The sequence below is a fragment of the Ictidomys tridecemlineatus genome, chromosome 8 (genome assembly GCF_052094955.1).
Source record: "Ictidomys tridecemlineatus isolate mIctTri1 chromosome 8, mIctTri1.hap1, whole genome shotgun sequence".
NCBI classification, from domain to species: domain Eukaryota; kingdom Metazoa; phylum Chordata; class Mammalia; order Rodentia; family Sciuridae; genus Ictidomys; species Ictidomys tridecemlineatus.
Window position 1 is genome coordinate 28,673,705 of NC_135484.1, and position 25,699 is coordinate 28,699,403.

Here is a 25,699-nt window from a genome sequence, read left to right on the forward strand (position 1 = left end):
TTTTAACATAGTCTGCTTTTGCTGTTTGTGGGGTGTGCCTACCTGAAGCATGCTACCCTTTCTTTTTATGCTCAACTGCTTAATCCTCTGGGTGAGCTACCACAAGAGTTACCCATTCCAGCTCCTCAATAATAGGTTGTCCTCAGGCATATTTGCTGCTTTTTAAGAATAGTTGACTCTGATTCTTAATTGCTTCTCCAGAACCACCTGTATCTGAGGACTCTTTCCCTATCAATTGTGTTTTTTTCTCTGATAGTTTCTTAATAGATCTAATCTTGCCTACTTAAATCTTTGGAGAATTTCTCAAAATACTTGTTTTACTATTAGTAATATTCGTTTGTGATTTTCAGCCTCTTTTTTCCTATTAAAATAATATCTCATTTCAAATAATACTTTATTGGAGAAAGAAGTATAGCTGTATGCTTAGTTTGACATTTGATTTAACTTGATATTTAACATTTAGCAGTGTTTTGGTTATATAGTTGGGCTTATTACAGGATAATCTTAGAGCTAAAGACTTTGGTTTTCGAGTATAATTATGGAGCAAGACAAATGACCCATGTGTGTTTTCTCTTGAGGAGCTAGAAATGTTTTACCCACAGTGACTCTTTTAGTAGTTTCTCATCTCCTAATTAGATTAGAGTTTAGATCATTTTTCCAGTGAGGAAAATAGCATTTAAATTTTGAGCAATTAATTCATTTCTGAAAAGTCCTTAAGGACTTTTCCCCATGTTAATTAACTAACTCATTTAATCTCCAGTTTCTTTTAGAGATTACTAGTCTAATTCTGGAACATAAACTAGGATAATGCTCACCAAAGGCTCTACATTGTTATCACTCTGTCTCAGCAGAACATAATCTTCCTAATAGTCCACATTGTTGAACATTAGTCATTGTTTTTATTTATGTAAACTTCAGCTGTCCTTAGCTAAAGCTTTGTTGTTGTGTCTTATTCCCTAGCTTGGCACTGTTAAAAGCAGTCTTCAGAATATTAAAGAAACCAAAAGTGATGATGTAAGTTGTATTAACACTAATAACCCAGAGAAGAGCATTCGAGTCACTAAAAACAAATTGAAGAATACACATTCAGCAGCTGAAGATTCAAATGATGATGTCAGTGTAGAGGAAGACAAGCAAGGGAAGCCAAGTAAAAAGATTACAAAGACCACACAAGAAATGGAACCAGAAACTTCTGAGAAGGTAGATTTTGCACATCAGAAAATGCGAACAAAGTCATTGTCCGGTGTTGATCATCAAAAAAGTGATAAGACAAAGGAAGGAAAAGAAAATAATACTTTAGAAGGAGAAGAAGAACTCATGCAAGCATACCAGCTCCAGGTAGCTGAAGAAATGGCAAAGGAAATTAAGAAGAAAATAAGGAAGAAACTGAAAGAACAGTTAACTTACTTTCCCTCAGATACTTTATTGCACGATGACAAATTGAGCAGTGAAAAAAAGAAAAAGAAGAAAAAGAAAGTTCCAGCCATGTCTAAAGCTGAAACAAGGTACTTTACATAGATATATATTTTTTTAATATATTCTTATTTCAGCTCTTGCATGACATCTGTAGTTTAATAAAATTCTTGATCTTTAATTTGGAGACACTGCCACTAGGAGAACAGCAGCTGACCTTATGCAGCACCTTAACTTTGTGTTAGGAGCTTTATGAAAATTAACTCATTTATTCCTTATTACAACCCAATGAAGAAAAGTAATATCATTCTGTTTTTCTGATGTGGAAACTAAAAGGTTTAAGTCACAGAGGCTGAGCCAGATCTTGGCAGCTTAACTCCAGAGTTTCTATCTTTACCCACATACTTCTCCTTATAAATAATAGAAACCTAATTACTTCCCCCTTTTTGAGTTATAAATGCCCATTTGGACATGTGAATATAACTTTCCTTATTATACAAATAACATTTTCTCATTGTAGAACAATCATTCAAAGATAATCACTGTTGGCAATTTGGTATTTAGTCTTTATATATATATATACACACATGTATGTATATACATGTATCTGTATGTATATACACACACATACATATACATATATACATACATATACATATATACTTGTGTATATCATTTGGGTTTCTGTGAGTATATTTATATTTATAGATTCTCTCTTTAGAGAAAACAGTGAGATTTAAAAAATGCCTTTTACCTGCCATAATTTTTTTTTGCAGTCATCTAGAAGCAACTTAAGGTGGGAACATTCTGTAGATGACTATTCCTTGGCATTCCAGGGCATTTTCCTCTAAAGCTCTTGGCTAAAAGTAATTCCCCTCTTATCATCACAAGTTAATGGACCAGTGGTAACAAAGAGAAGGACAGTCAGTTTGCTAAAGGGATATGTTAGTATATATAATATATATTATATATATACTACAACAGTTACCTGTTGCTGCATTAAAAAATTACCCTAGAACATAGCAGTTTAGAACAACAAACACTTATTGTCTCTCAGTTTATGTGGTTTCAGGAGTCTAGAAATGCCCCTGAGTCTCACAGGGTCTGTCACAGGCAGGAGTCAGGATGTTAGCTGGGCCTAAAGCTACTGCTAGTCTTGATAGGGACAGTCTGCCAGTGGACATAGCCATTAGAAGGCCTCGGAAGATCTACTTCTAAGATCAGTCATATGCATGTTGGCAGATTTCAGGTCCTGACTGGCTTTTAGCCAGACATCATTGCCCTGCCATGTGAACCTTTCCATGTTTGCTATTCACAATGTGGCCATTTGCTTCCCCAGAGCAAGGGATCCAAGGGAGTGAGAGCAAGACAGAAGTCACAGTCTGTTTAAGATCTTATTGTAGTATTGGATGACTCCACTATTTCTCATACTTAAAGAGAAGGGGGGGTATACAAAGAAATGATTATGAAGACACAGGAATCATAGGGCTGCTAAAAATACTGTAAATACAGTGAATCTTTCTTTTTTCATAGATTTTTTGATGTAGAGCTAGAAAGCCATTCTTACTATAAAGTAGAACTATTTCACAAATTTTAATTAAAACCATGTCTTATATGACGATAGTATGCAAAGGGTAGCTATTATCCTTAAATAGTTGCAAACAAACTTTCATAGGCCAGCTTCTCTTTAAACTTGGTAAACTTCTTGGCTGCTCTTATCATTTTTGGTTTATATGATGCAGATTTTTATTTTAATGATAGCCTTCTGAAAATATAGTCACACTGGAAAACGCACGGAATTAGTTTTTACCTAGAAACCAAAAGTTATTTATCTGAAACCTCCTGAAAACAGAACAGACTTATAATGCTTTTTTTTTTTTTGTTTTTGCCTTTACACAAAGTGATTTAGAAGTTCATTAATTATTTACTTGGCATCAGTGGTCCTATGTAAGACAGATCTATTGCTCATAAAAGATTATTTCATTTTTTTCCCCTGGGGTTTAGAGCTCGATGTGTTGACCTTGGGGTATATAATTCAAGCATAAAATAGTCCCTATAATACCTAGTTTGATGTCTGATTGTTATATAAGAAAATACATGCATGTTCCAGCAGATGACAACATATTCTTGCTTCTGTTTACCATTCACTCTGTTCTACAATGAATAATGATTATTATAATATTAATATATTTGTAATTTCTTGTACTTGGTTTATATTTGCAGCACATTGAACATCTCTGATGACACAGTTGAAGATGAACAAAAGAAGTACTCGCCAGTTGGAAACATTACTTCAGATTCTCATCAAGATGATGAAGTAAGCTCAGTGGAACAAAATGCAGATGATAACATGCCAGATAACACAAAGTCCAAACCAAAAAAGACAAAAAAGAAGACTAAAGCAGGTTTGTTACACTAATTAAATGAGAAATGGTGTGCTTTTGACTCTAGGAATTTTAGTTCTTAAAATTAAGCCTAAAGATATAGTTTAAAATAATCACATGTATAATATTTGGTACTTGTTCTGGATTCATCTTGATTAAAAGCATTCATTTGTAATTATAGGTTGCTGTGATGGGTTTGTATTACTTGAGTCATTTTGAGTTCTTAATTTAATTAAGTCTAGAATAATACAGACTTTGTCATTACTTTTGTGGCATAGATAATTTCTTCTTTAAACCATTGAGTTTAGAGTCCCTAAGTAGTTAAGATTCTGTTGTGAAAGATAGAAATGGTCAACAGTCAAAAAATATTTCAGATATTCAGGCTGTGTCCCTGTATTAAACATGGTGTCCACCTGGTTCCTCAGCTAATTCAACTGCTCTCTCCTCTTCCAAATTTCCCTTCCCACTCTTGCTTTCTGTCTCTACATTTTCTGATTTTTTTCCTTTTTCTTTGTATATTCTTGCCCTTTTCCTACCTGTTATTCTATTTTTCCCCCAATCTCATGTAGTTGGTAAAATGTTGAGACAAAGACAGACAATTTTAGAATTTGTGGTTTTTTAGTCATTAGGGGATACCATTGATGTTTTCTGATTCCATTGATGTTTTCTGATTCTAGTAGTTAAATTAAAACACTTGTTGAAGCACAATATACATACAGAAAAGTATATGTATCACAATGTATTTCTTAGTGAATTTTCACATACTGAACTTACCTATAAACTCGTTGTCTAAATCAAAAAACAGAACATTATTAGTCCTCAGACACCCTCCTCAGGCCCCCTTTCCCTTTATTGCTCTGCAGAGATAACCACTACCCTGTTTGCTAACAGATCATTTTTGCACATTGATATAAATAAAAATTATAAAGGTGCTTTTTGTGCCTGACTTCTTAACTCAGTGTTATTTTTGAAATTTATACCAGCAGTAAAGACAGTTGACTTTATACATTCTCAGTTCTTGATTTTGTACAGTATAGATTTCCACTGTGTAAATATACCACAGTTAACTTACCTAACCTATTGATGGTTATTTGAGTTGTTTTTGGTTTTAGGTAAAGCTGAAAGGAACATTCTGTTCACATCTGTTGTGAGCATATATATACATTTTTGTTGAGCACAGTCTTGGAGTTGCTGTGTCATAGTTTATGTATATTTTTGCTCTAATCATTACTTTCTATTTTCCCTGCTTGGTTTACCAATAGACACTAGCAGTGTTTGAGAGTTCTAGTTGCTCCACATATTCACCAACGTGTACATGGTGTCTACCTGGTTAGACCTCTGAATTTTTAATCATTCTTAGGGATATATAATAATATATATCCCAATTAACCTTGACCTTAGCCTGATCCCAATTAAAACTAGTAATGTTGATTCTTTTCATGTTTATTAACTACTTGGATTTCACATTTATAAATTTGTTCAAGTCTTCTATGCATTTTAAAACAAAATAATTGTTGTCTTCTGATTGATCTGTGACACTATTTTATATACCTAGATATGAATCTTTTCTCAGATATAAATATACACAAATAGTTGCAAATATGTTCCCACTCTAGGCTTTATTATTTCTTATTGGTAATTTTGAAAAATAAATTTTTATATTATCCAGTTTCCCTAATTTTTTTCTTTGATGGTTAAGAGCTATCTGTGATTTGTTTAAGAAATCTTCCCTAAGTCCTGAAAATGTTTTGCTAAAAGTTTTACTGTTTGACTTTTCATGCTTAGGATTATAATTCATCTGGAATTGATTTTGTGTATGATTTTTTGGTGGCGAAAATAGACAATTTTAGAATTCATGGTTTTTAGTCATTTGAGGATACCATTGATATTTTCTGATTCTAGTAGTTAAAAACAAGTGTTTTTAAAATTTAATTTAATACAAGTGTTTTTAAATGTAACTATTAGATCAAGACATTTTAAACACTTGTTTTTTAATTTAACTACTAGATCAAGACTTTTTTTTCCACATGAGTATATAATTGACTTAGTAATTATTTACTGAAGACTATCTTTTTCTCTTTATCGTGCAGTGTCAATTTTATGATAAATAACAAGACTATGTTAAATGTGGATCTGTTTTTATAGTCTCTACTCAGTTACATAGACAGTTTGTATAAAAAATACCTTAATTACTATAACTTTATAATAGGTCATGATGTTTAGTAGTGTACTATAGATTTTTTTTCTTCTTCAGTATTATCTGTGTTATTCTTTACTCTTTGCATTTCCATGTGAATTTTACAAGTGATGTCTCAGTTTCCCTCCCCCTATCCACCTTAGTCTTGCCAACCAAGCTCAGTTTTGATCTAAACTGGATAAATCTAAAAGATACACAATATACCAACTCTCTGAGTAGACCTGGCATTTTTAGATATATTTATCTTGAAATCTATGAATTTGGCATGCATTTCCATGTATTTGTTTCTTATAAAATTTATCTTGATAATATTATAAATTTTGGCAGTCTTTCTGTAGATTTATTCCTAGTATGTGATATTACTTAATAATACTGTAAAAGGCATTTTTTTAAAAAATTGTTTCTTATTTCATATGTACTTAAATTTTAAACATAGTACCCAGTAATCTTGCTAAATTTATTTATTACTTCTAATAGTTTATTCTTAGATTATTTTGAATTTTTTACATGTATGATCATTAATATGTTAGTAATGGTAGTTTTATTGTTGCTTTTTCAGTTATTGTATCTTATTCTTTTTTTTTTCTTCTTCTCAATACATTGGCTAAGACTTCTATTATAGTCTTAAACAGAAGTGGCAAAAACAAGTATTCTTTTTTTTTTTTTACCAGCCTTAACAGAAAACTCTTTCACCATTGAGTATGATGTTTGCTGTGAATTGTCTGTACCCTTTATCAGATTAAGGAAGTTACTTCTGCTTTGCGAAGGCTTTTATTTTTCTTTATCATGAATTGATTTTGAATTTTGTCAGGTACATATGTGATCATCTTATCAACATGATCATATAAATTTCACCTTTTTTTGTGTTAGTGTGGTTAAATGTTATTTAAATATTAAGCCATCTTTGTGTTCCTGGGAGGGTTGAAGGTACTTACTTGGTTGTGATGGATTTTCTTTTTTTTCCCCTCCAAATCTCTTTTTTGATTTGGCCATTACTTTGTATTTTTATATCTGTGGTCCGTGAGATTGGTTGTACTTTTCCTTTCTTAAAATGCCCTGAATTTAGACATAAAAGTTTTGGTTGTCTTAGAAGAATTGGAAAATGCTTCATCTTTTTCAGTTTTTGGAGAAAATATCTAAATATTTAGAAGAATTTACTGATAAAATGTCTTCTAAATATTTAGAAGAATTTATTGATAAAATATTTTAGACTAAGATTTTCTTTATAGGAAGAATTTTAATTAGATTTAGTTTCTTTACTACATATCAGAGTCTTCACATTTTCTATTTCTTCTGGCAACTTTGTTAGGATATATTTTTTAAGGAATATGTCCACTTAATTCAAATTTTCAAGTTTTGAATATGTATAGCATCAAGAAGGTTGTACCATTTTTTTTATTCATAATATTGTCGTTTGTTTTTTCTCAATTTTTTTTTTTTTCTCAATTTTTGATCCATTCAAGGATTTTTGGTCTGAGTCTTCAAAGACTCAGCCTGTAGCTTTGATTTTTTTTTTTATTGTACATTTGTATACTATTTTTTCTTCTATTTGTATAATTTCCTTCTTTGTACTCTCTTTGGGTTTGATTTGCTGTTTACTTCTAGCTTTATAAGATGAATTTTATAAGAAAGATTTTAGTCTATCTTTCATAGGCATGTAAGACTTTAAATTTCTACCTAAGTATTGCCTTAAGCTGTGTCCCTAAAATTTTTTGACATTCTGCATCTTTATTATCATTCAACCAAACAAAATTTTTATATTTTTATTTTAATTTATTTGGTTATATATTATTTAGAAGTCTGTTGTTCAATTTTGAGCAGCAATTGATTTTTTAGTTATCTTTTTATTATGGGTTTCTATCATCCATTGAAAATTGACCAAACCTAGGCTTTCCTCTTTGCCTGCCTGTTTTGTTTCAGACCTTTTCCCCTAGTGTGATATGTTCTGCTAGCACCACCTAGCCACCAGAAGATTTCACTACCTCTCCACCCTCCCAGAATTCAATTTGTGAGGCAAATTGGCCATGTGCTTAAGGCTTCTCCGTTTTCCAGTTTTATCGCTTTATTCACAGGAAACCACTGAAAACTTTGCTGGTGAACTTCTTTCTGCTTGGACCAAATCTTGATTCTCAGCCCACACCCTGAGTCAGCAAATATTCCAGAGACAAAAGCAGCTGCCATTCTGTCTGTTTACCTCTGACTCAGTCTTTGCCCCCCCACAAACACACCCACTTTCTCTCTCTCTCTGGAATTTTAGTCCATCTAGTATACTGTTACTGTAGTTTTCTAAGGTCTTTAAAATAAGATTTTTGCAATTGTTTGTGTTTTTTTTTTTTCCTGAAGAACTGACTTGCTGCATCCTACTACATTCTACCCAAAAACAGAAGTTCCAGTTATAAATTATTTGAATGAAATATATTACACAAAGAAAATAGATAAAATTATGTTTCGACTCATTTTTTGTTATTGGTGCTTGTTGGGAAAAAACATTACTCACCCTGCTATAATATAATGCATTAGTAAATATATTTTACTCTATGTGTGCTCTGCTGCGTTCTGGCCTTTACTTCTTTTCCCTTGAAGTTCCTTTGTTAACCATGTAAAATAATCATAGATCATAAGGTTTAAATCATATGTAAATTCAAATATGAGGCTAGTTAATTATAACATTGATTTTCTTCTATACATGTAGTTTCAGATGATAATGAAGACATTGATGGTGATGGTGTTCATGAAATAACAAGCCGTGATAGTCCAGTTTATCCCAAATGCTTGCTTGATGATGACCTTGTCTTGGGAGTTTACATTCACCGAACTGATCGACTTAAATCAGATTTTATGATTTCTCACCCAATGGTAAAAATTCATGTGGTTGATGAGAATACTGGTCAATATGTCAAGAAAGACAATAGGTAATATTTTTAATAATGCTGCTAATCCTTGACATTGAAACTATATGCAGTAGAAGTTGGTATTGTCAATGGAAATAGAGTTATGAATTTGTGTAAGAGTAGTCGACTAGTTCTAAGTGTTCATCTACCATCTAACTGATCAATATGTTTTCGTAAAAGAACGAGAACATTTGTTCATTTCAAGTAAAAGAGGTTCTCTCAAGCTAATTAATGCCACAAAACTTTGAAAATCATCTTATATTGCGTGTAAATGTTCTAGTTGTGTAACTCAGTTTTTTTTTAATTAATATGTTGCCTATCATTTGCCTTCAGTGAGGTAAATGAATCTTGAATTTGCTATTGGCAATACATACTTGAGGGCCAAGTAAAAGAACAAGGTAAATACAATAGATGATGCTACTAACGTTCAAAAAATTAGTTGTTCAGAAATATGGCAGTGGCGGAAAACATGAAAATTGTCAAAAAAAAAAGGGCTCTCACTTATGCAGTTGTAAAGAAAATGTGATAGCTCCAAAAGTTGTGCTTTTTTTTTTTTTTTTTTTTTTTTGTGTACCCAGGATTGAACCTAGGGGCACTAAACCACTGAGCCACATCCCCAGCTCTATTTTGTATTTTATTTAGAGACAAAGTCTTACTGAGTTGCTTAGCACCTTGCTTTTTCTGAGGCTGGCTTTGAAATCATCAGCCTCCTGAGCCACTGGGATTATAGGCATGCATCACCACTCCTGGCCCTGTCCCTTTTTTATATTAACTTATTGTGCAATCTTATCATAAATTTGTTTAAAATTCTGAAGGAATTGCTTTATTTTCACTATATAGTGAAGGTATAATTATGTCTCACTTTATGTTCCTATAATTCTGTGAAAACTGATGGTATATAAATGCAAAATGATAGAAGGCACTATTTTACTTTCAAGTTTTATGAATTTATAATTCTCTAGATGGACTATGAAAATAATTTTTCCTTTTGTATTATGATTTATTATTTCTGGTTGTGTGTCATAATTTTATCTCATCTAAAAATTATGAATTTTGTTGACAGAAATGTCTTTCTTTGAACAGTGAACGACCCGTGTCATCTTACTATGAAAAAGAGAATGTGGATTATATTCTTCCTATTATGACTCAGCCTTATGATTTTAAACAGTTAAAATCAAGACTTCCAGAATGGGAAGAACAAATTATATTTAATGAAAATTTTCCCTCTTTGCTTCGAGAGTTTGATGAGAGTCCTAAAGTCATCTTGTTCTTTGAGGTATGAATTGGATTAAACAATTCAAACTAAATTTTAGTTAATATTTAATTGTGCAAACATAAGTTGTTAAATGTAAGTGGTAAGTAGTTCAGTAATTCAACAAAGTAGTGTGCAGTATGCTGTGAAGGTACAGATAAAACAGTGATAGTTTTCAGTGTAAGAAGTTAGCCATGTGACCTATGCTGTGACATCATTTAATCCTTATAGCAGCCTCATGACTGTTAATTAAAGTGATAAATCTTATCTGTATGAGTGCAGTCCTCCATTTACATAGTATAAGCTTATTTAACTGAGTATCAGACTCCATAAGAATATGTGTGCCACCTGGATAAAAAAAAAAAAAAGAAAGAAACATACATAGATCAGTTAACTAATACAATGTCATATATAACCAAAAATGATGAAGAACTTATTAGATGTGAAGTGAAGGGTCAGAGTAGTCAGAGAAAGATTTATAAAATAGATAGTCTTTGAGCGGATTTGTAATTATAAGTTTTTCCTTTTTTTTTCCCCACTGAAAAGGATATCAAGGTTTGGCGTAGAGTGATTTCCTTTAAGTTACTCCAATTTTTAAGTTAGGTAATTTATATTTGATGATAATTTCAACCTTGAATACCACATTTAATTTCTCTATTTTATGTTCTCTCCCTGCTAGCAAAGTGAAACAGAGAAAGCCTCCTTTCCAGTTTAACCAAACTGGAAAATTTTAGTATGGGAACAAGGTGCCTGGCATGACTGGAGCTGATGTTTCATTTTGTAGAGTGGCTTATTTTTATGATCCTTGACTTTCAGATTATTTATGTTTGTTTATAATACAAATATTCTATCATTTCATCTATGATTATGTTATGTGTGATGTATATAAAGTTTCTAATTTTTTAAAAAGAAATGTAATTTGTATCTCAAGGAATTTTTTTCTTTGTTCTAGAAACTTGTGATTTGGGGGTAACCCGTAGCGGGATCCTCTTTAGCCCCTGCAAGAGTCCTGTTTCTATACTTCACACTTAAATAAATCCCACTCCTTTAAAAAAAAGAAGAAGAAAAAGAAAGAAAGAAAGAAACTAGTCATTGTGATTTATTATATGTCATTTTATAATCACTTAATTATTAAGAGGTATAAGAATGATAGATTATTGGATTATCAATTTTGGTTACTTAAGTTTTACCACAGTGTGTTTCCTGCCTGCTGATTTCAATTTTTGAAGAGTTTATTGAGGAAAATTTTATAATGTTTATCAGAAGTCTTTAAAACTGTTATTCTACTCCAAGATATTTATCCTAAAAGGAAAGTAACATGTATACAAAGATGTATATGCAAATATTTATTTCATCTCTGTTTATGGCAAAAACTTGAGAGACATTAAGGAACCTAATTTTAATCAGTAAAAGATTTGATTAAATAAATTATGGCTTTTATTACATTTATTTTGTTTTATAATACAGAATTTTAGGTAGACTAGTCATTAACTAGTCATTAGGCAGCCATTAACATGATGATATTCATAGGTTGTAATGACATGGAGATATAGCCAACACATGCTATATGAAATAGTTTGCAAAAGAGTGTGGTATTTGTAGTCACATGCTTACATATATTTAGAAATGCACACAAAAAGGTTTACATTTGTATAAGCCAAATGCTAATGGTAGTTATTTGTAGGTCTGGATTACAAATTGTTTTACTTTGCTTCTGTATTTTTCTATATTGTCAGTGCTTTTTCACTGGACATGTATTATATCTGAAAAAAGATTTAAGAATCTAAAGAAGAGGGATGGATGAAATCCATATTGATGTTTAAGCAGTCTTCTATAAAGTTTTAAATCTCAACTGATCTTTTGATAACCATGAATGCAAAGCAATAGCCTCTAACAAGTACCTAGAATACAATCTCTGTGGCAGTTTGATAGCAAATCCCTGAGATTTAATATATGGATAAGATGAAGGTATGAAAGAAATCTCTTGAGAAGCCTGTTACAACATGTATCCAAAGAGAAAGCCCCCAACTTCAGGAAAGTGATCCAAGCAAGGATTCAGAAAAAATGTCCTGAGTTTTTAAAATAATGAATCCTTTGAAGTCTGCTCTGATACATATTAAATGATAAAGCTTAAGAATTTTATGCCTGGTGTATTTGTGCCTAGACTGCACTTAAGTAATTATTTAAAATATATCTTTTACATTTAGGTGACACGTTATAATTATACATATTTATGGGTTACATTGTGGCATTCCCATAAATGCATACAATGTATGATGATCAGGGCAGTGTAGTTCGCATAGCCATAATATTTGAGGTAATTAACTCTTTGCTTTAGGTTTAAAATAAATCTTAATAAAAGATTTACTAATAAGAGATAAGAGATAAAGTAGCCAAAAAATGAACCCTCAATAGTGGAGTTAACTCAAAGGTGAATGAAATGAGATAAAAATGATTTTACTCTATATAAAGAACACATTTTAAAATATTCGAATGATTTTTAAAAAAATTTTAACAATATGGGGCTGGGGATGTGGCTCAAGCAGTAGCCTGGCATGCGTGCGGCCCGGGTTCGATCCTCAGCACCACATACAAACAAAGATGTCATGTCCGCTGAAAACTAAAAAATAAATATTAAAATAAATTTTCTCTCTCTCTCTCTCTCTCTCTCTCTCTCTCTCTCTCTCTCTCTCTCTCCCTCCCTCTCTCCCTCCCTTCCTCCCTCCCTCCCCCCCTCCCTCCCTCTTTAAAAATTTTTTTTTTAACAATATATTAGGCTGGGGTTGTGACTCAGTGGTAGAGCACTTGCCTAGCATGGGTGAGGCAACTGGGTTCAATTCTTAGCATCATACACAAATAAATAAAACAAAGGTCCATCAACAACTAAAATTTTTTTTAATTTTTAACAATATTTTATTAGAAAATATTAAATTTTAGATAGTCTAGTATTCTATGAAGTAATTTTTGGAATTTACTTGCAGATTGTTGATTTTTTAAGCATGGATGAAATTAAGAATAACTCTGAGGTTCAAAACCAAGAATGTGGCTTTCGGAAAATTGCCTGGGCATTTCTTAAGGTATGTTTTTCATTCATTTTAAACACATTTAAAATAATCTCCAGATTTGGTTGCTTTTCCCTAGACAGTTTAGTCTCATATAAGGAGTTAGAACTTAAAAGAAGATTGCATCATGAAAGTGATGTTAACACAAACTTGGAGACACTCGTTAAGAGTCTTAAATATTTACTGATTGCCTATCCTGTACCACTTCCACTTTTTGGTCCTGGGGATGCAGCACCAAGTAAGATATATATGACCCTGCCAATTTTATTCAATTCAACAGATATTCAGTAAGCCATTTCTATGTGCTGGCCACTGTTTTAGTCAGTAGACTTAAAGAAGACAAATTTGTTGACCTCATATTCTAATAAGAAAAACAAGCATAAAATAACTAAATAGATAATTATTAATTTTTGTAAATACTGTGAAGAGTTATGGGTTGGATTATGAAGCAAGGGTCCTGTGGGATCAGGAAAACTTTCCTAAGGAAGCACTACCTAGGTGGGAGCGTGGAGTGGAGAGTTCTAGGAAAGGGATACAGTGTATGCAAAAATCCAGTTATTATAAGTAGCAAGATCTATTCAGATAACAACAACAAAAAAAAAAAGGCTGCTAAGATTGGAGAGTAGAGACTGAAAGAATGGTGCATAAAGAGGTTACTGAGGTCAACAGGGTCTTGATTACATTGGACTTTCAAGCCATGATAAAATTTTTAAAAAGTAATAGGAAGTCATTACAGGATTTAAACAAAAGGATAAAACAATCTGAACCATGTTTTGGAAAGATTACTTTGATCAATGTGAAGAATGGAGTAGAATGGGAGCAATTGTATATCCTTGAAGATCCACAATGGAAATTCTTGCAGTAGTCTGATGTCCTACTTTTGATTTCATCTTAAATTCACTTCTCTTGGACCCACTTTCCTTATCTGTCCCTTCAGATTTGTAAATGCCGTTACTTACTGGACATTTTAATTCAAATGACCAATAGATATCTCAGACTCCCCCAGAGTGAACAAACATCCTAACTAATCTCTTACCCATTTTCTCTCTTCTTTTTTCAGTACTGCCATCTTCCCAGTCTCCCAGTTACACTGTCCATTTTGGTAGCTGTAAGCCACTTGTTACTAGATAAGTTTAGATTAATTAAAATTAAATATAACTATGAATTTGGTTCTACAGCCCCTTGTGTTTTGTAGCCCCATGTGACTAGCGGGTTCTGTTCTAGAAAGCACAGGTGTACAGCACTTCCACCATCATAGAAAGTTCTGTTGGACAGTACTCCCTTGGAGTCTTTCTTGACTCTTTTAATGTTTCAAGTTATCAGTCAGTAAATGTTATTAAATATGTCTTCTGCACTCACTGACTACTCTTCTTTTTTTTTTAATTATTGTTGGTTGTTCAAAACATTACATAGTTCTTGACATATCATATTTCACACTTTGATTCAAGTGGGTTATGAACTCCCATTTTTACCCCATATACAGATTGCAGAATCACATCAGTTACACAATCCTTGATTTACATATTGCCATACTAGTGTCTGTTGTATTCTGCTGCCTTTCCTATCCTTTACTATCCCCCCTCCCCTCCCCTCCCCTCTCCTCTTCTCTCTCTACCCCCTCTACTTTAATTCATTTCTCCCCCTTGTATTATTTTTCCCTTTCCCCTCACTTCCTCTTGTATGTAATTTTGTATTACCCTGAGGGTCTCCTTCCATTTCCATGAAATTTCCCTTCTCTCTCGCTTTCCCTCCCACCTCTCATCCCTGTTTAATGTTAATCTTCTTCTCATGCTCTTCGTCCCTTTCTCTCACCATGCACAAAAGTTAACTCAAAATGGATCAAGGAGCTTGAGATCAAATCAGAGACACGGCGTCTGATAGAAGAAAAAGTTGGCTACGATCTACATACTGTGGGGTCGGGCTCCAAATTCCGCAATAGGACACCCATAGCACAAGAGTTAATAACTAGAATCTACAAATGGGACTTACTCAAACTAAAAAGTTTTTTCTCAGCAAAAGAAACAATGAGAGAGGTAAATAGGGAGCCTACATCCTGGGAACAAATTTTTACTCCTCACACTTCAGATAGAGCACTAATATCCAGAGTATACAAAGAACACAAAAAATTAGACAATAAGATAACAAATAACCCAATCAACAAATGGGCCAAGGACCTGAACAGACACTTCTCAGAGGAGGACATACAATCAATCAACAAGTACATGAAAAAATGCTCAACATCGCTAGCAGTCAGAGAAATGCAAATCAAAACCACCCTAAGATACCATCTCACTCCAGTAAGATTGGCAGCCATTAGGAAGTCAAACAACAACAAGTGCTGGCGAGGATGTGGGGAAAAGGGTACACTTGTTCATTGTTGGTGGGACTGCAAATTGGTGCAGCCAATTTGGAAAGCAGTATGGAGATTTCTTGGAAAGCTGGGAATGGAACCACCATTTGACCCAGCTATTCCCCTTCTCGGTCTATTCCCTAAAGACCTAAAAAGAGCATGCTACAGGGACACTGCTACATCCATGTTCATAGCAGCACAATTCACAATAGCAAGACTGTGGAACCAACCTAGATGCCCTCCAATAGATGAATGGATAAAAAAAAAAATGTGGCATTTATACACAATGGAGTATTACTCTGCATTAAAAAAATGACAAAATCATAGAATTTGGAGGGAAATGGATGGCATTAGAGCAGATTATGCTAAGTGAAGCCAGCCAATCCCTAAAAAACAAATGCCAAATGTCTTCTTTGATATAAGGAGAGTAACTGACTACTCTTCTTTTGGTTTAAGTCACCTTCATACTGTGCCCAAGCTAATGTAAATTCTCACAACTATCACTCTACTCCTAATTTGCACAGGACACAAAGATTAAAAAGATGTTTCCTAAGGCTTGGGATATAGTTCATGGTAGAGCACTTGCCTAGCATGTGTGAAGCCCTGGTTTTAAGCCTTAGCATTGCAAAGAAATAATTGATTTCCTATTTAGAGTTGTGTTCTATTGAAAGAGTTGGTGAGATTTTTGAATTTTTCTAATAAGAATCTACTTAATTCATTTTGTTTAGTAGGTTTCTTTAAATAGACCATTTTAAGAAGATGAACTAAAATATTGGGAAAATATAATGATTTGTTTGAATTAGTTTAAGTATCTTGATGTTGACTTTTTTAAAAACATAATAATTTAACCATTAAAAATAGTAATAAGGAATAAATGGGAAATTGTTTCTCTTTAATATGTATTTTAATATGTATTGATCACTCCTTTGTGCAAAGTGGGATCTGGTTCAGTAATGTAAATGCTTTGTATTCTGAAATGGTTGTACAGATAAAAAGGGGGCTATTGAAAAAATATTTTACCTGTCATTTGGTTTACCTTTATTCAAAAATAATCTAAATCTGTACTTAACCAACTATGTCAATGTTCTTTCCTTTGCTTTATAAATCCAAGAAATTTCAGCATGCCACATTGATCATTTATAAAAGAGTTTCTGACTACATATTATTGCTTTATTGTATTATTTATTTTCTGTGAAAGTAATATTTTATATGAATTCTTTTAAGCTACTGGGAGCCAATGGAAATGCAAATATCAATTCAAAACTTCGCTTGCAACTATACTACCCACCTACTAAACCTCGATCTCAATTAAATGTTGTTGAGGTTTTTGAATGGTGGTCCAAATGTCCAAGAAAACGTTATCCTTCAACATTGTATGTAACTGTTCGAGGATTGAAAGTTCCAGACTGTGTAAGTTAATAGCACATACAAATATATACCTTCTATTGTTGAAATTAAATGATGATATAATATGTTTTCCAGTTTTAAAAAGATAGGTCTCAAAATTTTTAATGGAGTTTTATAATAGGAAAATTCCTGAAGAGATGATATATATTAAGCTTATGGTTAATAATGGTTAATACTCAGAGAGATACTTAAATGAATTTTAAGTTTTTAATGTAGATTTCAGTGTTAGAAAAAATGTTAAAATTTGTTGTTTTTTTAGTTAAAATGAAAGGATGATTTTAAAATTATGAGAAATATATTTCTTATAAAGGGCCTGATAGTAAATAATTTAGAGTTTATAGACCATATAATCTCTCTCAAAATTACCCGAATTTGTAGTGTAAATGTAGCAATATAGATATGGAATCAATCAATAAATAAATGGATGTGATGTGTCCAAATAAAACTTTATTTATTTATTTGTTTATTTTTAATATTTTTAGTTGTAGATGGACACAATACCTTTATTTTATTTATTTATATGTGGTGCTGAGGATCGAACCTAGGACCACACACATGCAAGGCAGGTGCTCTACCACTGAACCAAAACCCCAGGCCCCAAAATTTTATTTTTAATAAAATAATCTTTCAGGTCAGTTGTACTTTCTGTAGCTGATTTTATATACTTTGACCACATGGTCAATTGGTTTGAATGGAGTTAAATCACTAAGAAATAAGGGTTTTTTAATTTTTAAATAAGGGTTTTTATAATATTAGTTTTGTCATTTAAAAAAAAAATAAGATATAGATATCATAGTATATCATAGCCATGGTAAAATATCAGATAGGTATTAATGAGGAAATGAAAATGAAAGGACAAGGTTATTAGAACCATTTCATGCAACCATTAGAATCAACTTTTTTCATTCAAACTTTTAAAACTTTTTGATTATAGAACTTTTACTTGAAATAATGAAAAAATAAAAACAATTTTTTTATGGATTGCCTTTTATAAAACATTTTGATATTTGTCTCCATATTTTAAAAGCAATATATATGTATAAATGTGAATATATATATATATATATAATATACATATTTTTTTGCTAGGAAACATGAATGTGATATAAATTTTCTATTTTCTATACATGTCTAGATAAAACCATCTTACCGCTCTATGATGGCACTTCAGGAGGAAAAAGGTAAACCAGTGTATTGTGAACGCCACCGTGAATCAAGTTCAGTCGACACAGAACCTGGATTAGAAGATTCAAAGGAAGTAGTAAAATGGAAACGACTTCCTGGGCAGGTGAAGTGTTTAATAATACTGGATTGATTTAGATATTTACTTATTACCTTAATCTTAGACTTTTAATTAATCCATTTGACAAATAATAGAATTCCTATTATATGTATAGTAGATTTTTCATTTGGGTACCATAGAAGTTAAATTAGTTTGCTATGGCTGCTATAGCAAAATACCACAGGTGAAGCAGATGTTTATTCATTCATTCATTCGTTTGTTTATTTATTTATTTATTTATTTTGTGGAACAGGGATTGAACCCAGGGATACTTTACCACTAAATTGCATCTTCAGTTCTTTTTATTTATTAAGTTGCCAAGCCTGGCCTCGAACTTGTGATCCTACTGCCTTAGCCTCCCAAGTACCTGAGATTGCACACAGACCTTTATTTCTTACTGTTCTAGAAATAAGTGCCAAATTGTTGTTAGCTAATTTGATTTCCTAATTTGATGAAAATCCTCCTGGCTTACAAATGTCCTCCTTGCTATATTCTCACATGGTAGAGAGAGAGAGAGAGAGATTATGTACCACATGTTTCTTCCTTTAAGTGCAGTGATCCTATTTATGAGAACTCCACATTAATGATCTAATAAGCTCTCAAAGGCCCCATCTTTAAAAACCATCCCATTGGAGATTAGGGTTTCAATATATGAATGTTGATTAAGGTGCCAGCAAGGCTGATATCCTCTGTGACATCTCCTTAGCTTGCAGATGACTACCCTCTTATTGCTTCTTCTCATCTTCCTTTCTTTGTGTATGGTTATATCAGGTGTCTTTTCCTACTGGAACACAAGTCTGTTTGATTACTACCCTACCCTAATGACTTCTTCTTACTTAATCATATTTTTTTTAAATACTCTTATCTCTACTGCTACTTTAACATGAATTGGGACATGGACACTATTTAGCCCATAACAGAGTCAAAACAGATTTTTGATATGTAAGATACATATCTCCTAATCTTTATGAATTCATGAATTTTTTACAGCCTCCGGTTTTCCTGAACCACATTTTGAAGGAGATAGCATACATATGCATATCCTTCTACAACAAGTTGAGCAACATTTAAACTTTTTCCTAAGTTATTCTAACTTGGTTAGTATTTTTTGTAGTGGCAAAAACATTGGTAGTACAGCTTTATAAATATCTTACTTATTTCTACAAAGGATGGAGTAGTTCATTTTATACATTTGAGCCATGGACAGAAGTTATCCAAAATCTAAATTTTATTCAAATCTCTAATGTAGAAATAGGAATGGTTGTTTTTCTAGGTCTCTTCATTTGCTGTGTGTTGTAACACATTTAACTTTCTTTTGCGACCAGTTTTATAGATGCATTTTAAAATATCTTTATTGGGGTTGGGATACTTCAAGCAATGCAGGTAGAACATCTCTAATGTGAAAATACAAAACTCTCAAAAAGTTTTGAATTCTAGAGAATTTGAGATTTCAGATTTTCAGTTTAGGGATGCTCAGCCACAAATGTCCAGGTAAATATTCCAAAAGCCAAAATATCTCCAAAATTTGAAATATTTCTCATTCCAACTATTTCAAATAAGGATACTCAACCTCTAATATAGAGAGAATGACACTAGATTATGCCCTTAAGGAAAGGAGAAATTAGTGATGTTCACTTTCATGTGAAAGTCTTGAGGAAAAATAAACATAAATGTAATTTATACATCAGTTGTTTTCAAAGTGTGTTCAGGGACCTTCAGGAATCCTGAGGCCCTTTCAAGGTAATCCTCAAAGTGAGTCTCTTCATAATGATTCCAAGGCATTAGTAGTCCTTTTTATTTTCATTCTGTTTCAAATACATGCTGCAGTTTTCCAGAGGCCAAATGGCAAGAGGGTGAATGCAGAAGTAGTTATGAAAACCTAGCATTTATTAAGCCAGATGTTATGGAGATTTTCAAATCTGTACACACACTTTCACTTCATGTAGTTATTTTTCATAAGTGTTCTTTTGTTAACATTTAATGGATTTGTTAGTATTATTTTTGAAGTGAATTAAATATTTTTAAAATTTCTCCATTTTAAATTCTAATGAAAAATTTCCATGGATATGTCTACATAAACAAAAGCTTTGGGGGGATCTTCAAAAACAATTTTAAGACTGAAGTAATCCTGAAGCTAGATAAAGTTGAGACTTGAAATATGAAGAAGGTGAACTAGAATGGAGAAAGAATATTCATTCACAAGAGGGATTCGAGATACTAGTATGGATGATTTAGACGTAGTGAAGAAGGATTGAGTAGGGAAGGATATTTCATGTGGAAACAGAGTTGCAAATAAGTGAAAAGGGCTTCTTTGCATTTATTAGACTCTTGCAACACTTTGCTGACTGGAAAGCAGAGTTTGCATAAGAGATAAAGTGTCTTGCCTGATACTTGATTGTGTAGGATGTGAGAAACAATGGAAGGTTCTGGGAAGAAGAGAAACTTAATCATATTTCAGATAATAAATGTTGACAATGTCATGTGAAAGTCCTAAAGCAGGATACATTCGAATTAAATCTGTTGAATGGTATTTGGACATTGATGTGTGAGGTTATGAGGGGCTAACCTTGGGTTAGTTATGACAAAAATTTAAAGCAAGACATGGATATAAAATGTAGAAAATAAGTCCCTGCCTGATTTAGTGACTGCAGGAAATTAAGGTAGGGAACAACAGCAAAACTGTTGAGGATCTTTGTTGTTGTTATTTAATTTTTATAGAATGGGATACAATGTCAAACCCTGGAAATACAAATAACATGATAGTAGCTTCAGTGATTTTAGCTGGATGATTAGGTATGGTTTTCCTCAGTTACACTTTCTCTAAAAGCAGCAGCAAGTGGTTGTAAGTAAAACCTCCAAACATCTCCTTCAGATTGTTTTTTTTTTTTGTCTTCCATGATGTCTGATACATTATTTTTATTGATTTTATTTTTTAAACACATGACAGTGGAATACATTATAATTCTTATTACACATATAGAGCACAATTTTTCATCTCTGTATATAAAAGTATGTTCACACCAATTCATGTCTTCATACATGTACTTTGGATAGTGATGTCTATCACATCCCACCATCATTGCTAACCCCCTGCCCCCTCCCTTCTCCTCTTACCCCTTCTTCCTATCAAGAGTTTGTCTGTTGTCTGATACATTATTATTCCACATTCCTAGTAGCAAATACATTCCTAGTAGCAAATTCCTAGTACAAACAAATCTTTTGAGATTTGTTTGTACTAGGAATTTGAGATTGCTCTCCCATCTAGAGAACAAGCCTAATAGTCTTTGACTGAGTCCATTAAGCTAGACTTAACTCTCTGAATATCCTTATTAGCTATAGTTAGCTAATAATAGATACTCTTAGCTAATAGCAGAGATTGCTTATGGTGTTTTTCAAAAGCATTTATAATAGGGTACAATATTCACAGTACACAACTAAGGGCTCAGTATATGTTTAATTCAGTTTTTTATATGACAAGAAATACAAAAGTAAGACCCACTAAAGGTTAAGAGAGAGATATTGGGGGAAAAAATAATTAGAGTTTTCTATAGTAGATATTAATACCCAGAAAATTGGAATAGGGAATGAAACCATATAAATTATGAAGAAATTTTAATGAAATTAATGAATGAGAGACCAATAGGGTATGATTAATTACTCTGAGTATCCAATAAATACATTTTAAGACCAGAGATAGTACTAAACCCTCCATAGGTTATCTGTTTCTCTATTTATACATAACTGTTTTAAAGTTTAATTTACAAATGAGAATCTATAAACTCCCTTCCTTGCAATAAATGGCTTGGTGTCACTCATTTCAGGGGATCCTTCGCTAAATTTTTGTTTAGGCTCAATGTTTTCTGATGTTGCTGTCAGTTGGTACACCTTTTCTGTTCATGTCTTCATGTCTTCCAAATTTAGTGCCTTTTCCATTTTAACTAAGCACTTATTACTCACTGGAGCTATAACATGCAGTTTGAGGTATGACACAAAATTACCACAATTTTTTTTCTTTATAATTTCACAGATAAAAACTTATTATAGATCTTGGCATCCTCAGTATGATTTCTTTTCTATAATAAATCTAGAACCTTCACCTCTTCATTTAAAGGAATTATTTCAAGGCTTCTCTTTGGCATATTTGAATTGCCAGTACTTGGGTTCTTTGGAGCCATTATTGATTAAAATAAGGGGTACTTGAAGATAAGCACTGAGATATGATAGTTGATCTGATAACTAAGAAGGCTATTAAGTGATAGGTAGCATATTGGTATCTATACTTACATCTGTTGATATCTATGTCACATAGATATGCAGGATGAAGAGGTGATTCATGTTCTAGATGGGGTGGAGCAGGACGATGCTATTTCATCACACTACTTAGAATAGTACCAAATTTAAAACTTATGAATTATTTATTTCTGGAATTTTCCATTTATTATTTTCAGACCCCAGTTGCTGTTACTAACCGAAAACCTCAGAAAGCAAACCACAAATAGGTGGGCAGGGAATTATGGTATATTTTAGAAACAGTCACAGAGGATGGTTATTTTAAGAGAGAAAAAGAAAAACGAATATTTGTATACTCTGGGCTTAAACTAGGTCATATGTAGTTTTAAAAACAAATTTGTCACATTAGCAAAAGTGACTTATTAGTTGCTGTTACAAAATAAGGTGACATATGTTCTTTTCTGTGCTTGTATAAAAGCAATGTGGTAGTGACAGCTTTAGAGTATCAGATATTGAAATGTTTATATTCATATTTTGTATGAATTAAAAACTAGTTAGACATGAAGAACAATTTCACTTAATTTTATGGAGAACCAATTCTCTGGTTAGTAAGTAATTTACTATGGTTTTTCATTATTCTACCTACTTGCTTTTCCCTTTTTATTAAGAAAAGACACTATAATAATTTAAATTTAACTAGACTTTGTATTTTTAATGTTTACTAACATGAATTTTAAATGTATGTATTTTAGGCTTGCCGTATCCCAAACAAGCACCTCTTCTCACTGAATGCAGGAGAGCGGGGATGTTTTTGTCTTGATTTCTCCCACAATGGAAGAATATTAGCAGCAGCCTGTGCCAGCCGGGACGGATATCCGATTATATGTGAGAAATGATCCTACCTGTTTAATCTGATTGTAGTCTGTGTGGTGGACATTGTTTAGTTTTTAGAATTCATTGAAATCTTAATTCGAGTAATCCCCAATACCAGTAAATTAAACAGATTTCTTCAGGTAAACAGTTCTTTTATACTTTTATAACTTTTGTATTTTTATAACTTGTATAAATTTTAAAACTATTATAACTTTTATATTTTTTTCAAATATAGTGAAAATTCTGAAATGAAAGCTATTAATTTTTTTAAACATGCAGAAGAATTTTTGTAAACATTTTCTACTTTAAGTACAGAAATTTAGAAATATAAGAGATTAATAATTCTCATGGGAGATTTTAGTTCAATATGGTTAGTTGATAAAGGTGGTTATTTGAATTATAAAAACTCACAAACTTGTGCACTAGAATGCTAATAATTGGCTTAGTAGTACCCAGATAAAAACTTCTTATTAAAACAGGGAAGTCAACAGAGAGACCAAGAAAGATTATTTTTCTGTAGCTTTAGAGATTTTTTTTTTTTTACGTGAGCATTATCATACTGTTCTAGATTTAGAATTCTGTGTTAAATAGTCCCATATTTATGACTCGCTCTTGAAAGCCAGCTCTCCTAAGGAGGAAGAAAGCAGCTCCTCATGGCATTAACCTCCTCTGCCTAACCCCCAGATCATGTTGAACTTCACTTAGCTTCACGTAGTTTGTTATGCCTTGGTTGATTTAGTCAGAATTGATTTTATTGGCATTTTTTGAATGACTATTCCTTCCCATTGCAATAATAAACAGATTTTTTTAATACAAAATTATTTATGTAATTCAATTACCACTATGCTACTTTAAAATTCACCAAGAAACCTATGTATAGTAGAAAAAGATTCTTGGGAAATATGCTCTAAGATATTAATAATATATTTTTTCTTTTAGGGGGATAGTGAAAGAATTATTTTCATTCTGGTTTATATGTTGTAAATTTTTGTGATAGACTTGTTACTTTATGCTTAAGTTACTTGTTAAAAGTGCTATGTGTATTGTTTAAATCTTAAAATAAAGGGTGACTTTTTGATTTTGGACTATTATGATGTGTCCAAATCTGGCCATCATTTTAGCTTGTTAAATGTATGGATTACTGTTTTTTACAAATATGCTAAGTATTCAGTCATTCCAGTGTTCTGTTTGCCCCTCTCTTTCCTCTTCTGGGACACTCCTTGTACCTGTCCCACAGGTGTATTGAGACTTATTCATTTATTTTTTTAAATTCTTTTTTAAAAAATATTTATTTTTTAGTTGTAGTTGAACACAGTATTTTTATTTCATTTATTCATTTTTATGTGGTGCTGAGGATCGAACCGGGCCTCACACATGATAGGCGAGTCCTCTACCGCTGAGCCATTACCTCAGCCCCTTAAATTCTTTTTCTTTCTGTTCTTCAGACAGAATAATCTCAAATGACCTGACATTGTTTAGTAATTCTTCCATCAGTTCAGAGCTGCTGTTGAACCCTTTTAGCAGTTGTACATTTCAACCCTAAAATTTCTGCCTTATTCTTTTTTATTATTTCCGTTTCTTTACTGATACAGTCTTTTTTGATGAGAAATCATTGTTATACTTTACTTCTTTAGACATGGTTTTCTTCAGATTTTTGAACATATTTATAATATTATGTTTTTGTTGAAAAAGACCAACCTCTGGGTTTCTTCAATTTCTTTTTTTTTTTTTCTTCAATTTCTGTACGGATAGTTTTTATTGACTGTTTTTTTTCCTCCTGTATATGATCCATACTTTCCTGTTTGTTTTTCTGTGTATCATAATTTTGAGCTGAAAACTGGATATTTAAATTAAAAAAGTAATACAGCAGCTCTGGGAATCATATTTCTCTTCCTATTTCCTCTCATCCAAACCAGGATTTGCTATTATTGCTATTTGTTTAGTGACTTTCCTGGAATAATTCTGTAAAGTCTTTGTTCTTTGTCATGTATTAACATTGTAGTCTCTACTCAGTTTAGTGGTCAGCTTATAGGTCAGGCAGAGTTTTTTAAAAAATAACTATGAGTGGATAGGTCTGATGTCCTTGGCCAGGAAGCTGTGTGTATGTGTTGGAATATGCTTTCAGTGTTTTGGAAGACAATTTAAAACTCTGCCTTAACCTTCACTTTTTACTGGTGCAGCGCCTCTTCAGGTAGCCATAGTGTCTATACATTAGAATTTTTTTCTAACAGTAACAGTTTAAATTTCTTATTACTATAAATAATTACAATTTGGGTCAGCATTTAGTTCTTTTTCATGTAGAATAAATGAAACCTTATTTGTGAAGCCCCCATATTATAGACTATTTGAAGTAAATTG

General features: G+C 32.2%; 1 protein-coding gene across 7 annotated transcripts in view; it reads left to right on the forward strand.

Moving 5' to 3' along the window:
- The window catches only part of Ahi1 (Abelson helper integration site 1), a 102,621-nt gene that overhangs the window by 17,352 nt on the left and 59,570 nt on the right, over positions 1–25,699 (forward strand). For all 7 annotated transcript variants that reach the window (XM_078019080.1, XM_078019079.1, XM_078019081.1 and 4 more), the window contains 8 exons: positions 961–1,505; positions 3,637–3,818; positions 8,687–8,906; positions 9,969–10,161; positions 13,119–13,214; positions 16,774–16,959; positions 18,092–18,244; positions 23,221–23,353. In XM_078019080.1, coding sequence (XP_077875206.1) covers positions 961–1,505; positions 3,637–3,818; positions 8,687–8,906; positions 9,969–10,161; positions 13,119–13,214; positions 16,774–16,959; positions 18,092–18,244; positions 23,221–23,353 — 1,708 coding nt within the window. The remainder of the gene's footprint in view (positions 1–960; positions 1,506–3,636; positions 3,819–8,686; positions 8,907–9,968; positions 10,162–13,118; positions 13,215–16,773; positions 16,960–18,091; positions 18,245–23,220; positions 23,354–25,699) is intronic.